General features: G+C 40.6%; 3 protein-coding genes across 3 annotated transcripts; all 3 read left to right on the top strand.

Annotated features, from left to right (window-relative positions):
• Window positions 1-573: 573 nt before the first annotated feature.
• On the top strand, window positions 574-4098 carry LOC104951580 (uncharacterized). The gene is made up of 6 exons (XM_010778267.1): window positions 574-661; window positions 742-924; window positions 2090-2281; window positions 3081-3160; window positions 3454-3572; window positions 3805-4098. Exons 1-6 carry the CDS (start codon window positions 635-637, stop codon window positions 3960-3962), a joined length of 759 nt encoding a protein of 252 aa, XP_010776569.1. The 5' UTR covers window positions 574-634; the 3' UTR covers window positions 3963-4098.
• Window positions 4099-5383: 1285 nt separating this feature from the next.
• Window positions 5384-10739, top strand: LOC104951582 (uncharacterized). The gene is made up of 2 exons (XM_010778268.1): window positions 5384-5620; window positions 6390-10739. Exons 1-2 carry the CDS (start codon window positions 5443-5445, stop codon window positions 7718-7720), a joined length of 1509 nt encoding a protein of 502 aa, XP_010776570.1. The 5' UTR covers window positions 5384-5442; the 3' UTR covers window positions 7721-10739.
• Window positions 10740-14744: 4005 nt separating this feature from the next.
• Window positions 14745-24462, top strand: LOC104951641 (serine/threonine-protein kinase LATS2). The gene is made up of 3 exons (XM_010778351.1): window positions 14745-14986; window positions 22475-23153; window positions 24253-24462. The coding sequence occupies exons 2-3, from the start codon at window positions 22791-22793 to the stop codon at window positions 24460-24462; spliced, it is 573 nt and encodes a 190-aa protein (XP_010776653.1). The 5' UTR covers window positions 14745-14986; window positions 22475-22790.
• Window positions 24463-25011: the final 549 nt, after the last annotated feature.

The following is a 25011-nucleotide window of genomic DNA, read 5'->3' as shown; positions in this document are numbered from 1 at the left end:
GCCAATCACGGGGAACCTGACAGAGCCAGCGTGTGTCATGCGGCCTCGTGATTGGCACAGCAGCGATAGGGGCGGGTCCTCCCCTTTGTGTACAGGAGGCCTGGTGGGACAGGTCCGGGGCCGTTTGTCATTTCTTTAACTCCCCTCTTCGACTCCCCCTCCTCGAATCCTATCCTCTAGGCTTAGTCCCGCCTACAGGAGATGCGAGTGGAGGAGCCGAGGAGGGGAACCGAGGAGAGAGGAGGGGGAGCAGCAGGCGGTTAGAGAAATGAGAACTCCTCTCCTCTGAGCGGTCATTTTAAAGAGACGTCCATTAATGATTACAGGAGGCACAGCAGCCCTCTGTCTGATGGACAGATGTGTTCATGACCACTTATATATTTACTTTGATTCATTCAAAGTGTGGTATAATGAGACAATAACAGGCTATAGATGCGGGGACACACACACACACACTTACACACACACACACATATATGTATATATTTATATAAATATATACAATTTCAGAATCAAACAGAGCACTCTCATAATAACGTAACACTACCGCTCCTCCAACGATCCCCCAGAATCCCCCCGTCGCCTTGGAAACCTGCCTACTACCCCAGAGGTCCCAGCATTTCTGATTCCACATATGAACTACCTGGTCAGCTCTAAAAAGGTATGACATATGAGTGCATGTGGAGAATGTATTTCTTTACAGACACAAATACTCAAGAGTGTGTGTGCATGTGTCCACAGAATGCAGGGCAGCCTGGGAACTCTGAGGATTCCCACTTCTTTGAATCACCTTGTACCGGAGCAATCGGATCCAAACGCCCCTGGGAATACGACGTGCCGGAGATAGGCAGCATGGGTGCGGAGGACATGGAGATGCCAGAGATGCCAAACCTGGAGTGTACTTTGGGAAATTCCCTACAGAAAGTAAGAACAAAGGAACGCTGTTTAAAGCCAGGTCACTTTTAGCTGCCGATTGCCATCATTTGGCCATATTGGTAAAACACAAGTTGCCATGTGCAGCCAAAAAAGGTCCCTTTTTGATTTGGAAAAGGGGTTAGTGTAGACCATAGGGTGTAGACCAGGGATGGGCAACTTGGATGGTGGTGGGGGCCACATAAGTTATGTACTGGCCACCAGGGGGCTGCAGATTCACTTGGAACACACACACACACACAAATTCCATGTATTGTATGTAATTATTAACAAATGTACTAAGTCTGACATCTTCATTGACATTTTACAATCTTTCAGGGAACATCCTCTAATAAGCTCACTAAACAAATATCAGTTCACAGAAATGTTGTTACATTTTGACAAGTGGCATGTTTGTAATGAACAGGTTATTTAACAGTGGAATAAAACTATTTTAAACTATTGGAAAGCACGGGAAATGTGTGTGCATTGAGATTAACCATTAAGATGACATAAACATCAAGTCATGAACCCTAACCCAGACATTAGTTGTCTAACTTGAACCTAAGACACTTGTAGCCTGTCTCTGCTGACGCACAATAAGGGGAATGTCAACACAGACACCTGTCAGCCCCCACTCTGCTGTTCCTCAGCGCCGCTCCCCCTCCCTCCCGCTGAAATTATGAATGAAAAGCGTATAGTAATCATAGATACCACGGCAGTTTGTTTTCATCTGATTTCAAATAAACAAAGTCTTGGTTTTTAGAATATTAAACTTGTTTTGCCAAATTCAGATGATAAATACAACTTTGAAGCTTGTAAAGGTATAATTACAAGCGGTAACTTAACGTCACAGCAGGCATAACGACAGTCGGTTGCCCCCGGGCCGCCATTTGCCCATCCCTGGTGTAGACGTACACTCAGTAGATGATAAGTTCATCCTTAATCATTCCCCTTATTTTAAGCATTTAACCAAAAACCCATTAACTCAGTGAAGTGCAAAATGCTAACTCCTTTCTGGGGTTTAGGACCTTTTGCTGCTGTTAATATAGCTAAATACAACAAAAATAGCTAATCTATATTTAGATGGTAAAACAATAACTTTATTAAAACGTGAAATTCATCATCCTTTTTAAATGTTTGCCCCACTTTTTATATGTCTCCTGTTTGCCTCTAGAGAAGTGAAAAAATGCTGAGGAAGACTTTCAACATTAAAAAGGAGAACAAGGAGCCCACTGTCAAAAGTCTGGATCTGGACAGCCCCACCCAGAACTTCAGCTTAGGGATCCCTCGCATCAGGATGGACTACGAAGAGCCCACCACCCCCGAGATGCCCGAACTGAGCTCTGTGACTCAGGACATCTGTAAAGTAAGTCCTGCTTATTCAAACAGACATAGTGTCTTATAGTTTCTGTACCTTGAGTTTTTATATTGAGATTCACTCAAACAGTCTTTGGCTTTATCTCGTTCCTTAAAAAGCAACAATAATGAAGAGACTTTCAAATCAAAAATCTTTATTTAGTTTCGACAATCAATAAGCAGTGTTTGTCATATAGTGATAGTAAACATAATATATGCCAATGCAAATGAGCGATTGGTCTGTGCTGATTGTATGCCAGTGATCCTTATACACACACACACACACACACGAATATATGCCAGACATATTGTTGGATGAGTGTATATGCATGTAAAAGGGCGGTGGTGGCGAAGTCGATAGGGACTTGGCTTGGCAACTGGAAGGTCAACAGTTCAAGTCCCAGCAAGACCAAGTGCTACCGAGGTGTCCCTGAGCAAGGCACTGTTCCCTACACTGCTCCCCGGGCGCCGTACATAATGGCAGCCCACTGCTCCTCACACTAGGATGGGTCAAATGCAGAGAAACAATTTCCCCACAGGGATTAATAAAGTATATCAAAAAAATGCATATACACTCATGCAACCTACACATACACATTTGCTGTATACATACATACATATGCTGCTCTTAAGCTAAACCAATAGCAGAATGATTTACACAGTTTCGAATGCATTTATAAAAGGTTCCAGGCTTCCTGAAATGTGCTGTTTGAGTATAGATAATGAAGAGACTTTAAATGTGTTGGACATATTAGGCCAATTACTTGTATTGTGTTTTTCTCACTTCTGATTTCTCTTTTATTTTGAAGCTTGTGTCCCAGGCTCAGTTGAAGAACCCTACGGTCGCTGTTGTGCACCCAAATATCAGGGTAAAAAATGATAAAAACAGGTAAGAAAAGAAAGAAAATCACTACCCTAACTCTAACTGGGGCTTGATCCAATTTGTACAAATGCTTTAGAAAGTTTAGACAGTGTTTGCCGGGTGCTGGAAGTCTTTGGAAACACTTGAATTTAAATTTGCAGTTTTCAAGGATAGAAAAAGTGTTTGAAAAGCAAATACGTTGGAAAGACCCTTGTTGCTTTTTCCTTTCCCGCAAAATGTAGAAGAGAGTTTACAGCTACCTCGGTATCATTAATGTTTTTTGTAATAAAGATTTAAATTGTTACTTGTCCTCTTCCCAGACTGTCTGCGGTGTCGGAGAGTGAGTTCCAGATTTTACCAAAGTACCTGAGGCAGATAACTTTGCATAACCTCAACCAGGTGGTGGAGCACATTAACACGTTCACAGCAGAGAGTGAAGGTCAGTGCTACACTACTCTTATGGTCAAAGTGAACAGATAAGGTCTACATTTCTTGTTTAGGTGTTTGAATTTGAGAGGATCTACAAAAAAATACATTCCCTTTTTTATTTTGTTCAAGATCTCAAATGGCATGCTTAAGATTGTTTACATCAAACAACCACGGTATAAGTCCAGGAGACTGTAGTTGTTTGTAGGCTTTACTCATTTGCTGTCCTTTGTTGCCCTCTGCAGGAGAACACACAGAGTTTCAGATGGAGGAGCTGCAGAGGATTTGCATGGTGGGAACAAAGACCCCCATATTCATCCTCTGTCTGACGGAGCTCAAGAGGCTGAAGCACATCGGAGGGGCCAGGAACACCGCTGTGTACGAACTGTGCACACAAAAGTAAAGGGCGCTTGGACACATCAAGCTGTCCGATTAGCAGCAAAAATGTAGAGACGTCCTAGTTAGGTCCATCTGAAGAGATGCTGGTTTCTAAAAACAATCCTGTACATTGCTAAACTGATACATTTAAATAAAATATATATTAAAGTATACACCCTCTCATGAATCATTGAATAGTTTTTTTGGTCTTTAATTACTTGTATTTTTAAATGTATTTTGCCATTCATGTTTAATTTTTCTTTCAAAAAGAATTAGTGTTCTATAAACTAAGTTTTGATTATAAATATGTATTACATTAATAAAATGTAGTAATATAAATCATCATGAAACATTGATACTTTAGTGAAGTACAACTATGGAAAGATTGCACTTCAGTACAGATGGAACTCAAGTACTAAGAGTAGAGTTATAAGCATACTCCTATAACACTTACAATTCCGGATTTCAAAAATATTACTTAAGTAAAACTACAAAAGTATTATTAGCTAAATATACCTAAAATATCAAAGGTTATGCAGATGTATTATATATTAAGTAATATATTTTTCTGTTTTTATTACTAACATACACCTAGGAGTATTTAATGTGGCGGTTAATTATCATGGAGATTTGTAATGTACTGTATCCTGTGTTTTTAATGTGAGTAGTGGAAGTGTGAGATATATTTGGTGTAAAAAAAGTACAATGTTTTCCTCTGAAATGTGAAATAGAGTTATGAAGTAGCATATTATGGAAATTCTACTAAATTGAGGTACAAATGTGTCAAAATTGTAGCGTGCTTTAGTAAATGTACTAAGTGATATCCCACCGCTGAATGAGTGTGTAAAGTGTAAGAAAACAGACCAGTGATTTTCCTAATTTCACAGCATATTAAACCAACTTGATATCCACTCGGGATGCAGGAACAGCAGAATAACCACTGTTCTGCAGCAAAAGATTAGCAGAACCACACCTTTGCAAGATCTGCTGTATATATTCAGCAGAACCACTACTGGCAGCTGACATTAATTGTAAACAAAGTTGATTGCCGCTATAACAAATGTCGATGTCACCAAGGTAACAAGTACCGTTAGTAAAAGGAACGCAGCATTAAATGGCATCTTAGCTAGCTAAACATGTAAACTAGCCAGTTAACAGCTCCGCAAACGTCTCCTCTGTGTTGGACTATTTGTTGTTATTTCAAGCTCGTTTTATTAGACTTCTGTTACTATATAAACTTGACATTTTTTAAGCCATTTTAACGCTGCGTGGATTGATTTACTATCATTTCGTTAGCGTAGTTGCAGCCCCGCGTGAGTACAAGATCCTATTTCAGTGACGTCGCTCGAATATGTACCAATCAGATATCTTAATGCAAACAACCGTTGATGACGTTACAGCAGTTTTTTTTTCTCAGCCTCGCCTCTAGTTTGCCACCATTTTGGGAGTCAAAACACCGAACAGATATCTGCGCACACCTCCACGCTTCTGGTCGTGGCCTTACTATGGTTCACACATGTGTGGTGGCTGGTTGTAGGAACAGAAGGACACCGGGCACCGCGTTATCTTTCTACCGTTTCCCCCGGGACCCCGAGAGGAAGCAGCGGTGGATAGCTGCTGTTAACCGGGAGGGCTGGGTGCCTAACGACGGCAGCAGGCTATGTAGTACTCACTTCATCTCAGGTAATATGAACAATAGACTGTATATATAAAGATTTAAACACAGCAGCACAAAGGCAAAAGTACCCCATGTCATAACATCGAAAAAAATGACCACATATAGACCATTATATATACAGTAAAGCATCGCAAAACACATTAATACAGGGAATTAAGAAGAGACACCAAACTTCACACAATATGACCAAATAGAGATGCAAAATCACTGTAAATTGACTGCAAAGACACTCAAAACATCCCCAAAGAGACACAAAATCACCCCAGAGACACAACTACCACATTTAGACACCAAACCTCCACAAAACGAAGTAAGAGAGACATAGGAACACAAAACTAATAAAAAGATGCCCAAATGGACATTAAACTACAAAATAAACAATAAAATAAGGCACAGAACTATACACAAGAGGTCACTATACCACATAGAGACAATGAATCACCCCTGAGGGACACAAAACCCCACAAGTTTTACATCAGTAACACTATTCTACAAAATGTAAGGGTGATATAATTGAAAATATGAAGAACTTTCCCCAGTGTAACCTGCTGACAGTCTTTTTTTTTAACAACTTAGTCATTTTGATTAACACAAATTAGTAATCTTTTTCTTACAAAATCATACTTATGCATAGTAATTGACCATAACTAGAATTACTTTCATGAGAGCAGGCCCTTCATTGTCCCACCCACAAACACCCCATTAGAACATCATTTCCTATATTTACACGTTTTCCACCATTTTAATTACTACATCGTCTTTTTTCTCCTGCAGGTAAACAGGTGAAGAACCCACGTTCTCCAGATTATGTTCCTTCTGTGTTCACGCCCGCTCCCTTATCCCCAGAGATGAAGGAGCCCGGTTCCCTGGAGATCCTGGACAAGCAGGAGGCCCGCGTGGAGGCGGCTAACGCCTTGCTGTTCCTGCAGGGCCAGGGCAGCTCAGTGAGGGGGGAGCGAGGTCAGGAGGAGCATCCTGAGGAGAGGGAGCAGGAGACGGCTGTGGAGGAAAGTGCGTCGTCTTCCCTCAGCAGCGATGAAGACGATGACGAGGATGATGAATCTATCGACTGCAAGAAAGGAAAGTTTGCCCCTAACACGTCGGACGCAGCGGTTAACTTTGACAATGTCCTGAAAGCCCTGAAGAAGGAGAACCAGACCCTCAGGGACTCTTTGGACAAAATGGCCCTCTCTGAGAACTCCTTGAGGAACGATGCAGAGAAGGTCAAGTTCTACACTGGTTTACCAAACTACTTTGTCCTGGAGACGGTCATGTGGCTGCTGGCACCTCACATGGACGGCATGAAAACCGTGAAGCTCTCCAAGTTCCAGCAGCTGCTTCTGACGCTGATGCGACTCCGCCTGGACCTCCGCAACCAGGACCTAGCCTACCGCTTCGGAGTTAAAGTCGGCACGGTGACCAGGACGGTGCACCAGATGGTCAACATCATGTCCTCCACTCTGGTGCCCACCGCCGTCTTCTGGCCCTCTAGAGCCGAACTTCGTAAGAACCTGCCTGTCGCTCTGCGCTCGTCCCACCCCGACTGCGCTGTCATCATCGACTGCTTCATGGTGCCTTTTGAGGAGCCGGTTTCCCGTGGCAACCAGCAGCAGAGGGTGGTGGCGAGCTCTCAGGGGGGCGGGACAAGTTATAATGTGTTGAAGTATCTGATTGGTGTTGCTCCACAAGGCGTTGTAACGTTTGTGTCTCGGGGCGTTCTGGGCAACGTTGGGGACAAAAGCCTGGCTGAGGGCTGTGGCTTTCTCTGCAAGCTCCTCCCGGGAGACGTGGTGTTGGCGAGTCGAGATCTGGACATTGCAGATTCTGTGGCTGCGAGAGGAGCTTTGTTTAAAATAGCCGGCAGCTACCAAGGTGAAGCGAGCTCACCTCTGCCTGACACTTCCTCTGAGACAGTGAGTGTGCAGAGGCATGTGCAGAGGGTGCTCTCCGTGGTGAAGCAGAGGTACGCCATGCTCACCGGCCCCGTGGAGAGCCCCTTCACCACGGTCTCCGAGCGCACCTCCAACCTCTCAACATTTGATAAGATTGTGCAAGTTGCTTGTGCCTTAAACAACCTGTGCATCTCTGCTGCTCCACTAGAGTGATTCGTACAGAAATGCCTAGTGCTCCTTAATGCTGGCCACTTCAGTTCCCTTTACTGCTTTGGACCTGATTCCACGTTCTCCCTCACTACATCCCAGTGTCAACACTACATGGTTCCTGAATTAAACTGAGTTATATATATTTACTTTACTTTACTCTTGGACTGGAAGTGACACCCTGTTGTCTAGGTCAGTTTGTGATTGGTATAAGGAGCAAACCCAGAAACCACATTGCTAAGATGTTATGTCTTTACAGTTTGATGTTTTGGAGTGGGGTTGGTTGAGGTACGTGAAATATTCAGTTTGCCACTTTCAGTAAATGGCGGATTGCAACGCTTCTAGTTCTGAGAAGCAGACAAGAGTACTGGCATGGAAGTAAAGCAATATACTGTGGACGGACGGTGGCAGCAGCAATATGTAAATTAGCCACCTAACAAAATAATCATCAGTTTAAGCGTATGACATATTTTTGCTTCTTTAACTTGCCGTGAGACAGCTATAACATTATGAAATAAAGCCATTGTTTGGGCTCTCTCCAAAGCCGCCTGAACCTGTCATTTTACCTCTTAGAAAACAGTAGTTCTGCTTCAAACGGTAACTTTGTTTGTATAATTGTGTGACTAACTTAACCATCACAATAATAAACAAACTAACCAATCAAGGCTATAGACCAGCAACCACTCTTTATGAGGTGGCTGTAATTTGTTCTGCTACTAAGTACCTTATACAACCCCACTTCAAAACACCTGAACTGTCCCTTTAACTTGATATTCGTTGAGGTATATTAGCTACAGGTTATGTAGTGCACACAATGTTCTCACTTATTTAATCCTGTGCATTGCAAGAGTATTTTTCAACCGCTATGAATACTACAGCAGCTGATCCGCGGATTGATTCCTCCCTCTGCTAAACCAGCTCTAGCTTATGAATCAATAACTGTAAACACAAAGCGATATGAAACAGAGCAGCATGTTGAAGCTCCTCCAGGTTTCTCTCTGCCTGTTCAGCATGCAGAGATATCAACATGTCATTGTTAATGAGGGTTTTAGGGGTTATTTATTTTGCATTTTCACACATTTTGCCAGCCAGCTAGATTTGACAACAATTGAACCCAATCACTCTGGGATGATTAGCTACCTGTTAGCACAACGCCACCCACAGACCAGTTTACCACCATCTGGTGTTAACCAATCTGCTGTAGAAACACAGCTTATTTCCAGGGGGTTTGCAACAATAGCTTCCAGGTGCATCTTGGGATGTCTTCTTCAACTGCGCTTTACTGGGGTTGATCATTAAAATGTCTGAAACTGATCAAAAAGATGAACGTTTTCACCACAGGTCAGGATCAACTACAATACAGCACTCATGGATTGTAGGCTAGGTGGATGTTTGCAATTCATTGATTTTATGATTTAACAATGATGTCAATATTTGCCACAATAATGTACAAGTTATGTTTTTTTATTCCAGTTTTTTGTCCGGGTTAAAATGGACTCTTGCTTTTGTTTCCCATTATGTACGTTAGTCCATCGACACATAACTGTTAGGGGGGTCAATGTGGGCTGAAATTAAAGGGGAAGTTTGGATTTGTCATGTGGGGTTGTATGAGTTTATCTAAAGTTGGTGAATTGTCTTAGTTGCCAGTTTCCACAATCAGGCAAGAGTTATGGCACGCAAGAAAAACAATGTACTACTTACTGGACATGGGCAGCAGCTAAATCTAATATCCAGCCAATATCCAGCCATATCAAATAATCAATATCAGTATCAGTTAAAGCGATAATTCGACCATTTTTATCGCTTTACATTTCTGTCTGTCAGCCCTTTCCTTTAAGGATTGGAGGCTGGGATCTTTTCTCTCTTGAAAGCCACCAAACTCCTGCCAGAAAGACCTTTTTTTTTTTATCTCACAGGAGGACACATAAGTTGCTGGTTTACGTTCTGAGTCAATCGATTCGTTTCTTTGTGTTTTGTTTTTTTTAACTCTGGTTGGCGATTCTCTAAAGTCACACAACATCACACAATGTACTAACCGATCATGGAGACCAGCAAGTCGTGTGTTCTGTGACATCAAATACAAGTTTTCTTCAATGGAGTCTGGTGGTTTTAAGCAGCATGGAAAACGGGTCCCTTTTGGAAAGAGCTTTCTGACTGCAATGTGAAGCGGGAATCCATCAGTTCATTGCTTTACTCCTGTGCTGGTAATCCCATCTGCTTCTCCAAACTGAGGTCAAGTTGACAACCATCACCTGTATTTAGTCTTTCACTCGCTATGAGTAAATACCTCAAACATCCCCACTTGAAATCATCCAAACAACCCCCTAAAGCGCCATTCTCTCCTACATGCTTCTGCAATTCTTTACACTCACACTGACTCAGTGTCATTAAAGATGTGTTATGAAAGAATTGTTGTTGATTTTTCACAGACACTGAAGTGTTATTTAGCGAGAACAGTGACGTCTTAGTTGAGAGTGTCTCTCTGAGAATATACATTACATTTGTGAGCGTTTCATTCTCATCATGTTGTTTTCAAATTGTAACTGTTTCGGACCATGAGCACACACCACAGAGATGTTTCTGTTACATACAGAACATGCTGGAGGCTATTTTGGTAGAAACATTATGCATTTCTTATGTTTTTAATAGTTTGTCAAATTAAGCTAAGATACTGGCTTACATGTAGTCACTTAAACTGATTTTTTTTGGTTTATAAACACTTCATCTTGCGTAATCCGAGACCCTGCTAATGCGTTGTCCTGCTTTGCTGGTGCCTTAGTTTTTCAAGCTGGTACTTTGAGTAAAAGTCAGCCTGCTTTTTTTCTACAAATAGAAATGTTTTGCTTCATGCACTAGACCCTTTTTCTGGTTATTATGCTTAACATCTGCATCTCTTATTATTCACTTTGGATTTATGTGTGCTTTAAGAAATGTTCCCTGTATGTTTAATGGTCTTCACCCTCTGCCATACAATGTGTTATCATTTCAAATGATGTCAAGTTATTGCATGACATGTTAGACGCTTTTATACATACTGTGGCCAATCCCCACGGGAGAAATTTGGGGGGAAGTGTCTCAGGGACACAACGACATGCTGACTGCAGCGGGACTCGAACTTGCTATCCTCTAATTTGAAGATCAGCGCACTCATCCACTGCGCCACACACCACACATTGATTATCTTTTAAGAGGTGATTTGTGCTCCTAAAATACATTCAGGAAAGTTTTATTACACAATTTGCACGCTATTATAACGGCAGAGACTGAGTTTTAGTGATGGGTTTTTAAATGTTTTCTGAAAGCTCAAACTGGAATGTGCCTTCTTGGATGATCCCCTCACATTGACAGCTGCGTGTCCGTGTGCTCGTAAAGTATCCTGTTGTCATTAAGAACATGAATGTCTTCTATGTCTATGCTTTCCTCGTCACTGTTAATGTAAAGCAACCAGCTGGTACTTTGTTCTCTATGATATAAATAAAATGTAGGGTACACTTAAAGAATGCCCGTAATGTAGACACAATTATAATAGAAGAGAAAAGCTAGAGAAAAAATAAAAGTCTACATAATACTATTGAATTTGCCTGTACAACATATTTAACCCTCCTGTTGTCTTCGGGTCAAATCTGACCGATTTATAACTTTCATCAATCATAACTTTTTTGTTTCACATTCAATTGCTTCAAGGCTTTATGATATCCTTCACAGTAGACATTTGAACATATAAAATTGCTGATCACCTCTTTCATTGAATTTTGGATGATTTAGTCAACTTTGTAACACCCATGGTGTTCCCGGTCAAAAATGGCCGCCATAAAGAAAAGGAATTAGTAACCATCCGGATCAGATAAAACACAAACACCTCACCCACACACACATACTCTAGATGTGTCCCCCCCCCCCTTATGTGCCCAATCCCCCCATGTGAATCACACATAGGGAATCACACCTGGCACACACCAACACACACAGAACAATTTGACCCATGTCCCGCTCTTATGTGCCCATCCCCCCACATGAATCACACCTGGCACACGCAATACATGTTCCAGTGTCTATTCTTTGTATATTTACTGCAGTTTTTCATGTATACCAGTAGTCTGATACAATATGTACAGTTTGAAAGGGTGTTAAATGAAATTTGGTGATGATTAATGGTTTTTGTGTTAATGTAATAGCAGTTAAAACAGGACCGGTCAAATTTGACCGCGAACACCAAAGTAAGGGGGGGGGGAACAAAGACAATAGGAGGGTTGAATACTAATTTCATATGAATAAATAAAAAGTTAGATGAAATATGAAATCATAATCTTCTTAATAAATGGGAAATATGTACTAATACATTAAAAGGTATAGAATAATTCAATCATAAAATATCAATAGAATTTCCCTTTTCCGCCTAATAGAAATACATACTTCCCAAAGGACCAATGATGAGTAATAAACAAGATAATAACAGAAAATAAAACATGGTCAGTGCATGGACCGTTCCATTTTTCATTTAGTTTTCAGACAATTTCAACCATGTATTCTTGGTTTCACCTGCACTATTTAGTTCATAATTACCTCTTGAAGCAATGTGTATCTTCATTGCTGCATCTGCTTAGTATTTGATTAACAAACATGATTTATTCCTGGAGTGACGCGGGTTTCTGCATTGTTGCTTTAAGGAAGGAAAATGAAACAGTTGCTACTGAACCGAGTAAAAATGTCCAAGTGGGAGAAAAAAGTATCTCTTCCTGTACTCTGGAGGGATTGTTGTCAGGGTAAACCTGCCAAATATACCTGGTTAAGTTCAATAGTGACAAGCAATATTAGGTTATTGTAATTATCTGCCAGACATTAATAACTTTCTATGTATTATATGGGTTTAATATGAGGTGACTCCTACTCTAAAATAAATACCTTCAAGGTTGAGATGAATCAAACATGTTCTGATAAATTAGTCCATGATTTTTGTTCATACATTTTATTTTTCTATCACTAAGAGATCTCTGTTAATCCCACACACACTCCACCTGTATTTTCTCGCTGTTTAACATTATTATAAAGGGTGCATGTAGCCTACTTCCATGATGTTTAACCTCTTCTCATTTAGTTGTCTTCTTCCTCTGTGACTGAAAATTAAAGTTTGGAAATGCAGTATCTTTTTTTCCGTGTTGTCTTTGTGTGTATTCAGGTATTATATTATCTGCCCCGTCTTTATTTCCATGTGTTTAACTTTGTTGTGATAATTGTTAATAGAGTGAAAGCCATCTATTAGCTTTCACACTGATTCGTGACCTCTTGGCACATTAGTAAAGATGCCTTGTAGGTCCAGAGGGGAATGACTGTCTGAGTAATCGACTGAATTTCTTTTTATTTATCAAGGGGAGAAATACATTGCAGGAAGCCCCGCCTAGAATATGTGCGGTCAGAGAGGAGGAAAACTCGAGACCTCTCACTCTGCTGGTCTTTTTTGAAGTCACTTTATGTTGAAGTCAAAAGAAATGCATCCTTTGGTGCCCCTGGTGGTCGATGAGTGATCAAAATCAGATTGTTTACTAAAAAATAAGTTGTGCTGGAATAATGTAATCAAATATGCAATATAATCACATAAGGGCTCAACACGAAGTAATGTACAACGTCTCAATGCACTTCATGAAATAGGATTTTTTTACTTTTTTCACATATTCATTCATAGGCGGATTTTGCGGGGGGCATACAAGTGATTCAGCTATTGTATTACAATAATTAGCAGTAATGGATATTTCTGGATATTTCTACGTTTAAGGCGTCTACCTCTGCACTAATAGTAATAGTTGGGACTGTGTACTGACGTCAGTAAAAAAAGGTTTGCCCCCCTAAGCGCAAATGTCAAACTCCGCGATTTTTGTGCTCATTGATATAGAAAATAATCGTTAGATGCAGTGCCATTTACATTCTCTGTCTTTCTCTAATTGGTAATTTGAGGCTGAGAAAACCACATACGAGGAGAAAAGCCAACGTTACAACTGCTCATTAATTATAAAGAAAATAAAAACAAATGTTAAAGGTAGGGTAGGTAAGAATGGAGAAACCAGCTCGAGTGCGCTAGAATTTGAAAGTACACAACCCGGAACAAATCTGCCCTTTCCTTCAGACTTCCTTACAGAGCCCCTCCTCCAACACACACGAACGCGCACATGACCAATGAGGGCACGAGATAAGTTTGTGCACACATGGAAGGCTGACAGGCAGGTAGGCCATCCAGTTATTTTAGCCGGGCCGGCTCAGATGATTGGTCGTGCTTTTGACAGCGCCACGGCTTCCACAGATGACATTTTTTTATGTATTTATTGTCAAAGCATTTAATGTATTCATTGCTATCGGGATGTTAAGAGCATTCCATGGAATATAACAAAAAGTGTTTCTGAAGGGAATTACCTACCCCACCTTTAAGAGAATGGGGTCAGATGATGGTATTATTATGTAAATCAATATATTTGTGATCGATACTAAAACAACTTTATTTTTCCCTACTTAAAAAAAAAAATGCTTTTGTGCATGAACTGTGTCAGAATAGGATGTAAACAATAAATATATGTTTACTTTCAATTCAGAATTTAAATTCAATTCAAAGGTTTAATTGTCATATGCACATAAACTACAGTGTAGAAATGGCAATGAAAGTCTTATGACCCGAGTACATTTACGGAAGAGGGTTAGGGCCACAGGAGTTTTTTTTTTAAAATAATGTGACTAAAAACGTTTGAGATCAAAGTCAGAATTATGAGATTTTCAGGAAAAAAGAAAAAGAAATCTTACAAATATAAATGTATCATTTTCAAGTCAGTTTTGTATTTATTTTGTTCACAGCTCAAATGTGTTTCTCATGTGGCCCTTATCCTCTTCCGTATACATCTAAAAAAAAAGGTGTTTCCTTTGTAAACCTGGTTATATTAAAAGCTATTACCAAGAATCCAGTTTCTAGTGAAAAGTAACTCCTCGGAGTGAACCATCCTTTTCAACACACGATCTTTGTCTCGCTGCTGACGTGCGTCGGTCCGTCACGTGACCTGAGGAATGTTAACAATGCAGCGAGTGTCCAACTTTGTGCTGCATTTCTGATCCTGCTGCAGTCTGCGGAGAAAATGGAGGCTCGTTTCATCACATTTACCCTCTTTCTCCGTCCTCACTGAGCTCCTCGGGTTTTTCTATGCGCTCTTCAACCGAGAAACAGGATTTATTCTCCAAACTGAGGTTATTCTCGCTCTCTTCTTCTTCTTGTTCTTCTTCTTCTTCTTCTATCCCATGGTAAGTTGAGACTTAACTTTTCCTGGGGAGGGGAGTGGTGGAGTAAACTCATTTCCACGACTTGTTGCTGAGGAAAAAATGTTTCCGTCGTGGGTGTGTTGAAGTGAGGAGATTTTAGAGAGATTTCTAGGTGTTTTCCTTGGAGTTATAATTGGACTTGAAGAGTTTTTTCTGCATAGGAATGTTCTGGAGCTGCAGCAGTGGATACAGTGAGGCCACAGGACGGTAAAACAGGGGTTTCCGACCCTTTCCATGTCCAGGGGCCGCAGGCAAAAACTGTTAACTACACAGACACCATTTTGTAACGGTTTTAAAGCTTTGACACAAATGTGAGAAGTTAACTTATCAACAGAATAGTTCATTTTTACATAATCCCCTATTGTTAAATTAAAGACAATGCTGAAATTGCCATGTTTTTTGCTGCAGACTCCCTAAAGTAGGGACCTCTAAGGGGCCAACACTTTATGGTTATGGACCTTATTATTTGTAAAGAAATCCAGGAGGTTTCTATATAGTTATATATTTTTTATTTTAGTATCAGAAAACGCTGCACTTTATTTAGTTAAGTTCCTGCATTTACAATTAAGCCGTAATATGTGGTTAGGAACAGACTGTTAATATGCATAAGATCACAATATTTCCAAATGTATCCCACTAAAAAGTGGATTTCTTGTTTTTCACACATAAGATAACCAAATAGCTGAATTAGTATATGAGTCTGTTGGGATTATTAAGGGGACATGGAGGAGAATAAGTGGGAAAAACGTCCATAGTTTGCTTTTTTTGTCTCTGTTCCAAGCCTAAAGGCCTGCATAGTTTGGCACCGATGCAACCATGTGTTTCATTCAGGTGTGCTTCTACTAGTCTATTACTACGCCCAAACACACACCTGCTCTCTTATGTTTGACACACTTTTACTACTTTTGCCGGGAGCTTTTATTTGTTCAGGTGTTTGATTAGTAAAGAACTCGCCTGGCAGCTGACTCCTAAATGCTGAGATGTGCAAACCATAACACCAAAGTTGTATTTAGACACTTTTGAGTATCATCCTGCCAGCCTGTCTCCAGAGGCAGGAGGTGACATTTATCTTATACAATTAGACCTATTATACTCTGACTTTGGTGATGCAACAGTGTGCCTTCAGGTATTTGGCCACAGCTGGGTTTGATTCAGTCAGGCGCTGCAGAGGCTTCTTTAAAGGAAGAACCACAGGATCAGAGGGAAACCACCAGTGGACTTCACACAGAGGCTGGCAGATGTTGGCCTGTGTGCTGTGGGTTATTGTATAACAGAAGCAGGTAAATAAAACAACAACGAGGTGGCACAATGGGAAATAATCTTGTTGAAATGTAAGATGGATAGATGTTCCTTATTGATCCTAAATAAGTAAATGATTGTGTTACAGTAGCAGCAGGTTCTCAGGATTTGTATCGGAGTACACAGTCAATATGTACATATCAACATTAGAAAGAGAGTATACACAACATTAAGAAATACAATGAGACCGCCACAGTGTCCACAACATGTAAAATACGTCTGGTGCTTGTGCTGTGAAGTTGAATTGTATGTTCATTTGTGAATACCATGGATTGTAGTAGTTTGTGATTTCACCTTTTTATATATAGCAGGTTTGAAAACAAGTTTGATCTACTGTCATTTTTAAGGCTGTCCATTTCTAAAAGAAAAATCGTAGTCTACTTAACGTCATGTGATTTTGTCCACTCGAAGACTTAGTTTCTCTTTAAATATTGTGATTGCCAGAGATTTACTCGTGTTACTTGGAGATAGAAAAAAACACTTTAAAAATCTCTACTCGACTTAAGACGTCTTGAAAGAATAAGACTAATAGGGGGCAGCCTTACCTTTTCTTAAATGTACTTTCTTACTTTTACAACATTGCATCATTTCTCCACAATGTCCCAAACACAGCAGACAGAATTGTCCTAATTCTCTCTATACAAAAAGTGACAGCAGTCAGGAAGGTTTAGATTTTGAATGTGACTGACAAAATATGACCAAGCCACAACATTTATCCGTTAATTAATTAATTATTTTTGCAAAATTCGAGACTTTCAGACTTGTTATCAGCATTAAAGACACATTATTTTAAAATGTCTCCTTCAGGTCACGTTTCCCGGCGTATCATGAAGTTTGCATATTTTAGTGAAACTGGCTGTTTGTGCATATTTTCACTTTGACTCTGGTCCAAATTGGAGTCGGGGGTTAGGTTGTAGGGTAAGTCAAAGTAGAGATAAGGCTTAGGTATGTATTGTTGAAGGTTAGGGTTAAGTATGGAAGTGTGTTTGTGGAAATTATTTTCAAAAATGTCTTTTCACATTTCTTTCCTGGTCCATTTTCAAGGTTGGACCTGCACCAACATCCCTCCATTTCAACACATCCACAGATCTTGCTTTCTTTTTTTGGTTTCTTTTGGTCAGCAGAGATTGTCCCAGACTGTCCCATGATTCAGCGGTGGTGGTATGAGTTTACTTGTAGTTACTTGTGGAAAGGAATGCTCATTGGTTGGACATGGCGCCTGAAGCCTCACAGGAATGGAGGGAGAGATCCCAGAGATGGGGCAACATTTTCACAGCGTGGCACCCTTGTCCTTGTCCTACCCCACCACCCAGCAATATAAAAGAAAAACATGTTTTTGTCCATGCAAAGTTTTATCTGTACAAACAGTGAGGGCTGTGTCCTTCTCAGAAATGGCCCAAAGGGATGGAGTCTGCCAGGGAGGAGGAGGAGGAGGAGGAGGCGGCGGGGGTTTAGTGGTTCAAGGCTTCTTATGTTTGGCTGCTTTGGTGTGAATGCCATGAATCCAGTACTGCTGGGCAATGTGGTTTTTATTAATAGGGACATTTTGTGATCCCATAAAAGAGTCAAAGTAGCCCATTAGGATTAGATGGATAAGATAATATGCAGTATTACAGAGGCGACAGCAAAAGAAAGTAGGAAAGTATAATAAGTTTACCATTTAAAAAAACAAGATATGGTGGAAAGACTGAACATCAAATTAAAATTATTTCAGAAATGATTTACAAAAAGGCACAGTATATTATATTGCACATTATAATGTTTTTGTGCATTAAATAAATGGAGGAATTGTGAGTTTTATGTTAAATGTTTGCATTACATAAGAGCAAAATGTGAACATCTGGTATTTTCCCTTACTGTAAATTCCTCTTTTAAAGGTTTTTCCCTAAGGGGTCCTCAACACAGACACACAGGACTCTCCTGGACTTTGTGATGATACTAAAGGTCGATGTAATCACACATCAATACCAGAGATTTGATCTTGCTTTGTTTGAGAAATCATGTGTTTTTCTCGTCAGTTTGGCATTGTGGATAACTCTACAAAGTCTACCACAATATCTACACGTTTCATTGGAAGTAGAGGAAGCTAGACAGCTGTATATTTTAAGAGCTGTGGCTAGTGTAACGCTTAATTGATGTGACTATTTAGATGCTACATTTTTTTTTTAAACCAAATAAAAGTAATCTTATAACCGCAGTATGTTAACGTACATTTAGCTTGTCGCTAGCATCATTAAATGACCGTCAGTTTTGAAACCCTGGACAACCAAAATAACTCCTCCCACTTTGGAACTCTGCCTAATGGCAACATAAAATACTAGTTTCTGATTGGCTATTAGTATTGTATTGAAAACAACATGGTAATTTTCACTCATTCAGTGAAAACGTTTGTGAAAAAACATACAGTTTCAGTGTTAAAGCACATTTAGCTTTTATGGAACACCAACTATTTCACCTCAGACAAGCTTTAAAAGATCTCAAGATTTAGTTTTTCAATGCGCAAACAGAGATAGGACATGGAAACTGACATCATGTTATACTGTATCTCTTAATAGTCATTTTGAGTCATTTTCTCATAGTCTTTTTTGGCTGTTTTGCGTCCCTTTCTTTGTGGTTGTTTTGGTTTCTTGTTGGGTGATACATCGAGTGACATTTTGAAGTCGTTTGTAAGATCATTTGGAGACTGGTTTTAAGTATTGAATAGCTAGTCTATGATTGTGGTACGTTGATATGGTATGAGCACTGAAAGGTGTACTGATGTATAAAATACCACATTGTCTTTGAGGAAACACCTTTAGCCCATCAGTGGTTTTTATGAATTACGTTTATTGCGGTTCGGATAATTAGGCCAATTACATTTTCTTAGAAACACAATCGGATGAATCAAAAGTCGATTGCTTAACAAAATAGTTGGAATATCAAACATGTCTTTCAAACCACAGCCGTGTCGAAACGTGCCAGCATGTGAATATGTCTGGCAGTTTTACAGCGTAGGTAATAAACCACATCGGTATCTGGAGAGCAGACTTCACCTGCCAGACAAACGGAAATCTTTCTCTGACTAAGAAGGATATCTGAAGCATGTGAAACAGTTGAACAGGAAGCCAGCCTGCTGCCTGTCTGTTTCAGGGTCATCTGTCAAGAGTGTTTGCTTGGATAGAAGCTTGAGACTTTTATTTAGTTGATCACCAATGTATGGAAAGAACATTTTTATGTGGAACTGTCACCAACCAGTAAATGGTGAAACATGAGTCTTTCCCCTCCTTTAATGACCAGGGAAGTTATCTAGGTTTGGTTTGATCCATTGCATTCAAGCTCATTGACTGAAATGAAAACATGACATCATCTCAGGTTTTTCTTGCAACTATAGGGAATTAGGGTCAGATTGTTGAATTTATCACAATTTTGGTCAAACCTACTGGGACATTCCTGGTTGGACAGACTGCCATGACACTTTTCTAGGCATGTATTTATCCATTTCAACCCTTTTTTCGCCACACTAAGTCGCATGAAATGTTGTTGATTCCAGTCAGGATGAATTTGAACAACTTGTGTGACTCTTTAACTTGTCATCAATCTAGCACAGTGCTTCTCAAATCTTTTTCAGTAATGTATCCCCTTTGAAACATTTTCTCAGCCAAGTACCCCCTGACCGACCCCGGACATTTTTGACAGAAAAAGCTTATATAAACAATCACAATATAGTGATGTTCCCTCAGTGTGTGATTTATTAACTCCTTCATGCATGAATTACAACAAACTAAGGATATTTTCATCTTTTATGCATGAAAACAAATATTTTTCCAAGAAGTTTTTCAATTGAATTAATATGTTTAACAAACCAATGAACAAAATGAAAATGAATTATTAAAAACTATAAATTCAATACACAAATGTAATACATGTTTATATGAGGACCCCCTTAGTGGTACTAGGAATATTTTATATAAAATTGTGTTTTCTATTTAACTTATTGTATTAAGATTATTTTTGTAATCATGCATGGTATTTTTTTAATCAACCTTTTTATTTATTTTTACCTCATGTACCCCCTGCAGTACCCCAACGTACCCATAGGGGTCCGCGTACCCCCATTTGAGATTAACTGATCTAGATAGTTCAGATCAAAAGGAGTCCAATCCTTTTGATTTATGACCAAATAACAAAACGAGGTCTTCATTCCCACCAGGCTCTTCTTTATTTAAGGCTGATTAACAAATGTCTTCATGATGACACGCTAAATAAAGACGCTACATTAACATCGGCATGTTAACAACGTGGGCAAGTTGGCATCCTGATGTGAGTGTTGAGCTCCAAGGACCGCTGTGCCTAAGTATAGCCCCACAGAGATATTCTAACTGTGTACACTTTGTTATTCATCCTTCTGCTAAGTGTGTCATTGGGACATGTTTTTGTCCCAAAGAGTACATTCCTGTGGGTAACAGTGGTGTTTATCAGCTTATGATCATCAAAATGGAGTTTATTGCCAGGTACATTCACACATACAGGGAGGATTTGTGTGTGGTGGTGCAAAGACAAAAGAAAATACATTTTACGACCTGCAGTATATTATCATTTTAAGTGGAGGGTTGTGCGGATTTAAAGAGCGGTAGGGATATATAGAAATGTTCAATTCAATACAACTCACTTCACACATCCTCCTAAGTTATTCTGTACATTTTCAGCTTCATATTTTTTAGTGGTGCACGATAATTATCGGCCCGATAATTATCGGTCCGATATTAGGAATTATGACGTCATCCCGATAAACCCGATAAAAGTATTAATAGCCCCGATAATATACAATATCTTTTTTGGGTAAAAAAAAATAAAAAATACTGCGGTGTGGGTGGATTGGGATGAGGGGCGCTTGTTTTTCACTCGGCTCCTCCCATTTTGCCAGTACTGTGGTATTAGTGGTTTAGGAAGAGGGGAGTTTTTCACAAATCCAGCGCTCCCTAACTCATGCCTGGCTGTGACGTAAATGGTGTGCGGCCGTGAAGCCAGGACAGTAAACAAACATGTCGTCGTTAGTATGGGACTATTTCAAAGTTTCAGAGTTAGATAGTTCGCTTGCTATTTGTATTAACACATGCAATGCAGAAGTTCCACGAGGAGGGAAAAAGGCAACAGTTACATTTAATGTGTGTGTATATATATATTATATATATTATATTATTATCAGTATCGGTCTTGAGAAGCAGGAAGGTATCGGTTTCAAAAAAACAATATCGTGCATCCCTAATATATTTGCCTCCTCCAACCATATTGTGCTCCCCCAAGTTGTGTGTTTCACGTTGGACTGCAGGTCCTCACGTGAGGCTCCTGACAGGAACATGTGCATTTATCTCACGCGTCATCCCATCTGCCCTGCGGGAGTAGCGCTGCTGTGGCAGAATGCGGAGTATGTTCCCGCAGATAAGACTGTCAAACGGTGTTAAATGTCTGATCACAGGCGAGCATCTGAATGTTTGGACCCCTCGTTGCTGCACTCTCACAAGGGTGTTTACCGATGACCTCGTAGCACAAGTATGCACTGACAGGGGCTGACTTGTGCAACCGCTGCTATGTATTGAGGGGGGGGGCAGCTGGTTTGATGACACCTAGCATTCTTGAATTGTGCAGTAGGTATGCACTAGCACCACATATGGACTAATACTGAGTCACACTTCCAGATTTGACCGGTTTCAAACTGGTCCTATCATGTGATGTTTCTGTTAGAATAACTGAAAATCCAGGCATTTTTAGTCTTAAGTCAGGCTTGAATAGATCTTGTTCAAATGCCAAATAACATCTGGTTATCATTTTTGTACATTTATACTATTAATTATACAAGTACTAGGTACCTGTTGGCATGCAATTGGCCAAATGTCATACTTATTTTCCTTTTAAACGTTTCATATGTTATATCGTGTTGGTTGTTATTTTTCTGCTGCACTGAAATCATCAAAATGTATAATCGGTTTAAAATTGGTGATTTTGGTTTTGAGTCACCAACATATTTAAAGTTACCAGGCCTTATAAGTTGACTGTGTGCAGTGTCCATTCTGGTCCACACAACCTGCCCTGTGCTGAAAGTGTAAGCTGCCCAGCGCTAGCTTTAATTTTAGAAAATGCATGAACACCATGCATGACCGCAGTCTCCATCTAACTCCATCCCTTCCTCCTCAGGCGGGGACTGGCAGCATCATGGTCTGGCTGCGCGGCGCCCTCGTGACCGGCTGCATTTCCTGGAATAAGTTGGAACCTGAGCCTTGAAAGCCACACCATGGCATGCCTGTAGTTCCTCACCTTCATCCAGCATCTCCAGAATCTACAGCATCTTCAGAATCACAAAGAGAGACGCAGACAAACCGAGGACGACTCCCAAATCTCCCAACGTTTTTTCGCAGCCAGTTTGAAAGGAATCTTTTTTTGGAGGGAGTGTAAGTGTGTGTGTGTGTGCTTCCCTTTTTTAGAGTAGGTGCCTGCCCTGGGCACTGAGGCCATGAGGCCCAAGACTTTCCCAGCGGCCCCGTATGTGGGCAACACTCGGCAGAGGCTCCAGGAGATCAAGGAGGGCCTGAAGCAGCCGGCCAAGCTGGTGAGCCAGGCGTTTCATGGCGGCAGCTCGCGGTCCGACGGCAGCAGAGCGGCCGACTGCAAGAGCGGGAAAGACGCGGCCAGCCGGCAGCAGCAGCTCAGACCCCCGCAGAAGTTCAACAACTACCAGAATGCCCTGCGAGAAATCCGCAAGTCCCTCATGCCGTTCGACAAGTTCGGCCCTTCTTCCGGGTCGGGACACCCTGCCGGCGCCGGGGAGGTGAACCGGCAGATGCTGCAGGAGCTGGTGAACACCGGCTGTGACCAGGTGAGTGTGTGTGTGTGTGTGTGTTGTAGGATGGTGCTGTCCTGGCTGGTTGTGAGAATGTTTTACACTATTTTTAACTATCCCTTAAAGGGGACCTATCATGCAAAATGCACTTTTGTACGTCTTTTATACATGAATATGTGTCCCCGGTGTTCCAGGGAACTCACCAAGTGTCAGAAAACACAACCCTCTCTCTTTTCCTCCATACCCAAATCTCTAAAAACGGGGCTGCAACGGATTTGATACATGTGGATTCTGATTTGCACCTCTATGATGTCACAGAGGTGCACTCCGCCTGTATGGTCAACTCTCCACCTATCAGGGGAATGAGAGGTTGCCGTGGCATGGTAACAGCATAGCAACAGCATGGCAACAGCATAGTAACATGACGCTTGTGCCTCGCCCCTTCCTTTGCAGAAGCTGGAGTGAGGCAAAATGAGGCATGGCTAAAATGCATGATCTGTTTGGTATTTTGAAAAATAAAACTTATAAATATACCTTGTATAGGTATGGCCCTACAATATATTATTCAAATATAGCATGATAGGTCCCCTTTAAGTAAATATTGAATGTTTTATATCATTGTATGTCAAAATGTCCAATAAAAGATAAGATAACAAATATAGAAAACAAATATTTATATAAACATTTTAAGGAACAAATGTGCAATAAAAGATCAAATAAAAAATGAAAGATATATAATATACGAATTGTTTAAGTAAAATACAATCAAAAGTCAACTTTATATCAATCTTTCAGTTTGTGTGCAGACAGAGATCGAAATACCGTTTCCCATAATCCTGACTACAAAAATACAAATATGTATAAAATATGTATATCCTATATATACGATCAACAGACACATTTATACATGTGCACACATAAGATAAAAATAAACACAACAATCACTATAACACAATAACAGTCACTTCAATATCTTTGGGAAATGTACATTAGTGCAAGGTTTTCCACAGCAGCGTAAAAAGTGTCTGGTCCTGGAATAAAAGGTTAATTAAGAAAAACAAGTACTATATTTAACATAGATGGAGAGATCAGTTCTAGATAAACTCATAACAACCTCTCCCCCCTGTCCCTGCAGATGATCGAGGGCTCCTCCATGAAGCGCTACGACTCCATCCAGAAGCTTCTGAACGAGACGAGCCACCTGAAGCAAGCGATGAGCGCGGCCGACCGCCTGCGCCTGTTCCCCACGCTGCACCGCCTCAACTCCAGCAAGAGGGCGGCGCCGCAGCCCATCTGCTCCCTGAAGGAGGAGGCCGAGGAAGAGGTGCAGGACACACGCCTCTGACAGGCTCACACACACACACACACACACACACACACACACACACACACACACACACACACACACACACACACACACACACACACACACACACACACACACACACACACACACACACACACACTGACGGACAAAACAAATAGGGCTTCGTCCAGTGTTTTATTCAAAATAAACCCTTTTTTAGCCTTAATTCCCACAAAATGACTCGTCCTCAGAGATGGCAAAAGTACACACATGCTTTACTCAAGTGGAAGAACAGATACTCGTGTTCAAAAATACTCTGGTGAAAGTAGAAGTACTGACTAAACTTCTTTACTCAAGTCAAAGTAGAGAAGTGGGCTTTGAAATGTACTTAAGTAAAAAGTACCCATAACCACCAGCTGTTTTAAAGAAAGTGGTCAGAAAAATAAGTAGTGGAGTTAAGTACTGATACCAGGAAAATGTACTTAAGTACAGCGACGAAGTATTTGTACTCCACTACTTCCCACTCTGTCCAAAAGTAGCAGTCAAACAGCAGCTCGGAAACTGAAACTATCCCTGAAATGTACTTCT

The sequence above is a fragment of the Notothenia coriiceps genome, unplaced genomic scaffold, assembly GCF_000735185.1.
Source record: "Notothenia coriiceps isolate Sejong01 unplaced genomic scaffold, NC01 NC01_scaffold00019000, whole genome shotgun sequence".
Lineage (NCBI taxonomy): Eukaryota > Metazoa > Chordata > Actinopteri > Perciformes > Nototheniidae > Notothenia > Notothenia coriiceps.
This window is presented reverse-complemented; position numbering and strand designations above follow the sequence as displayed.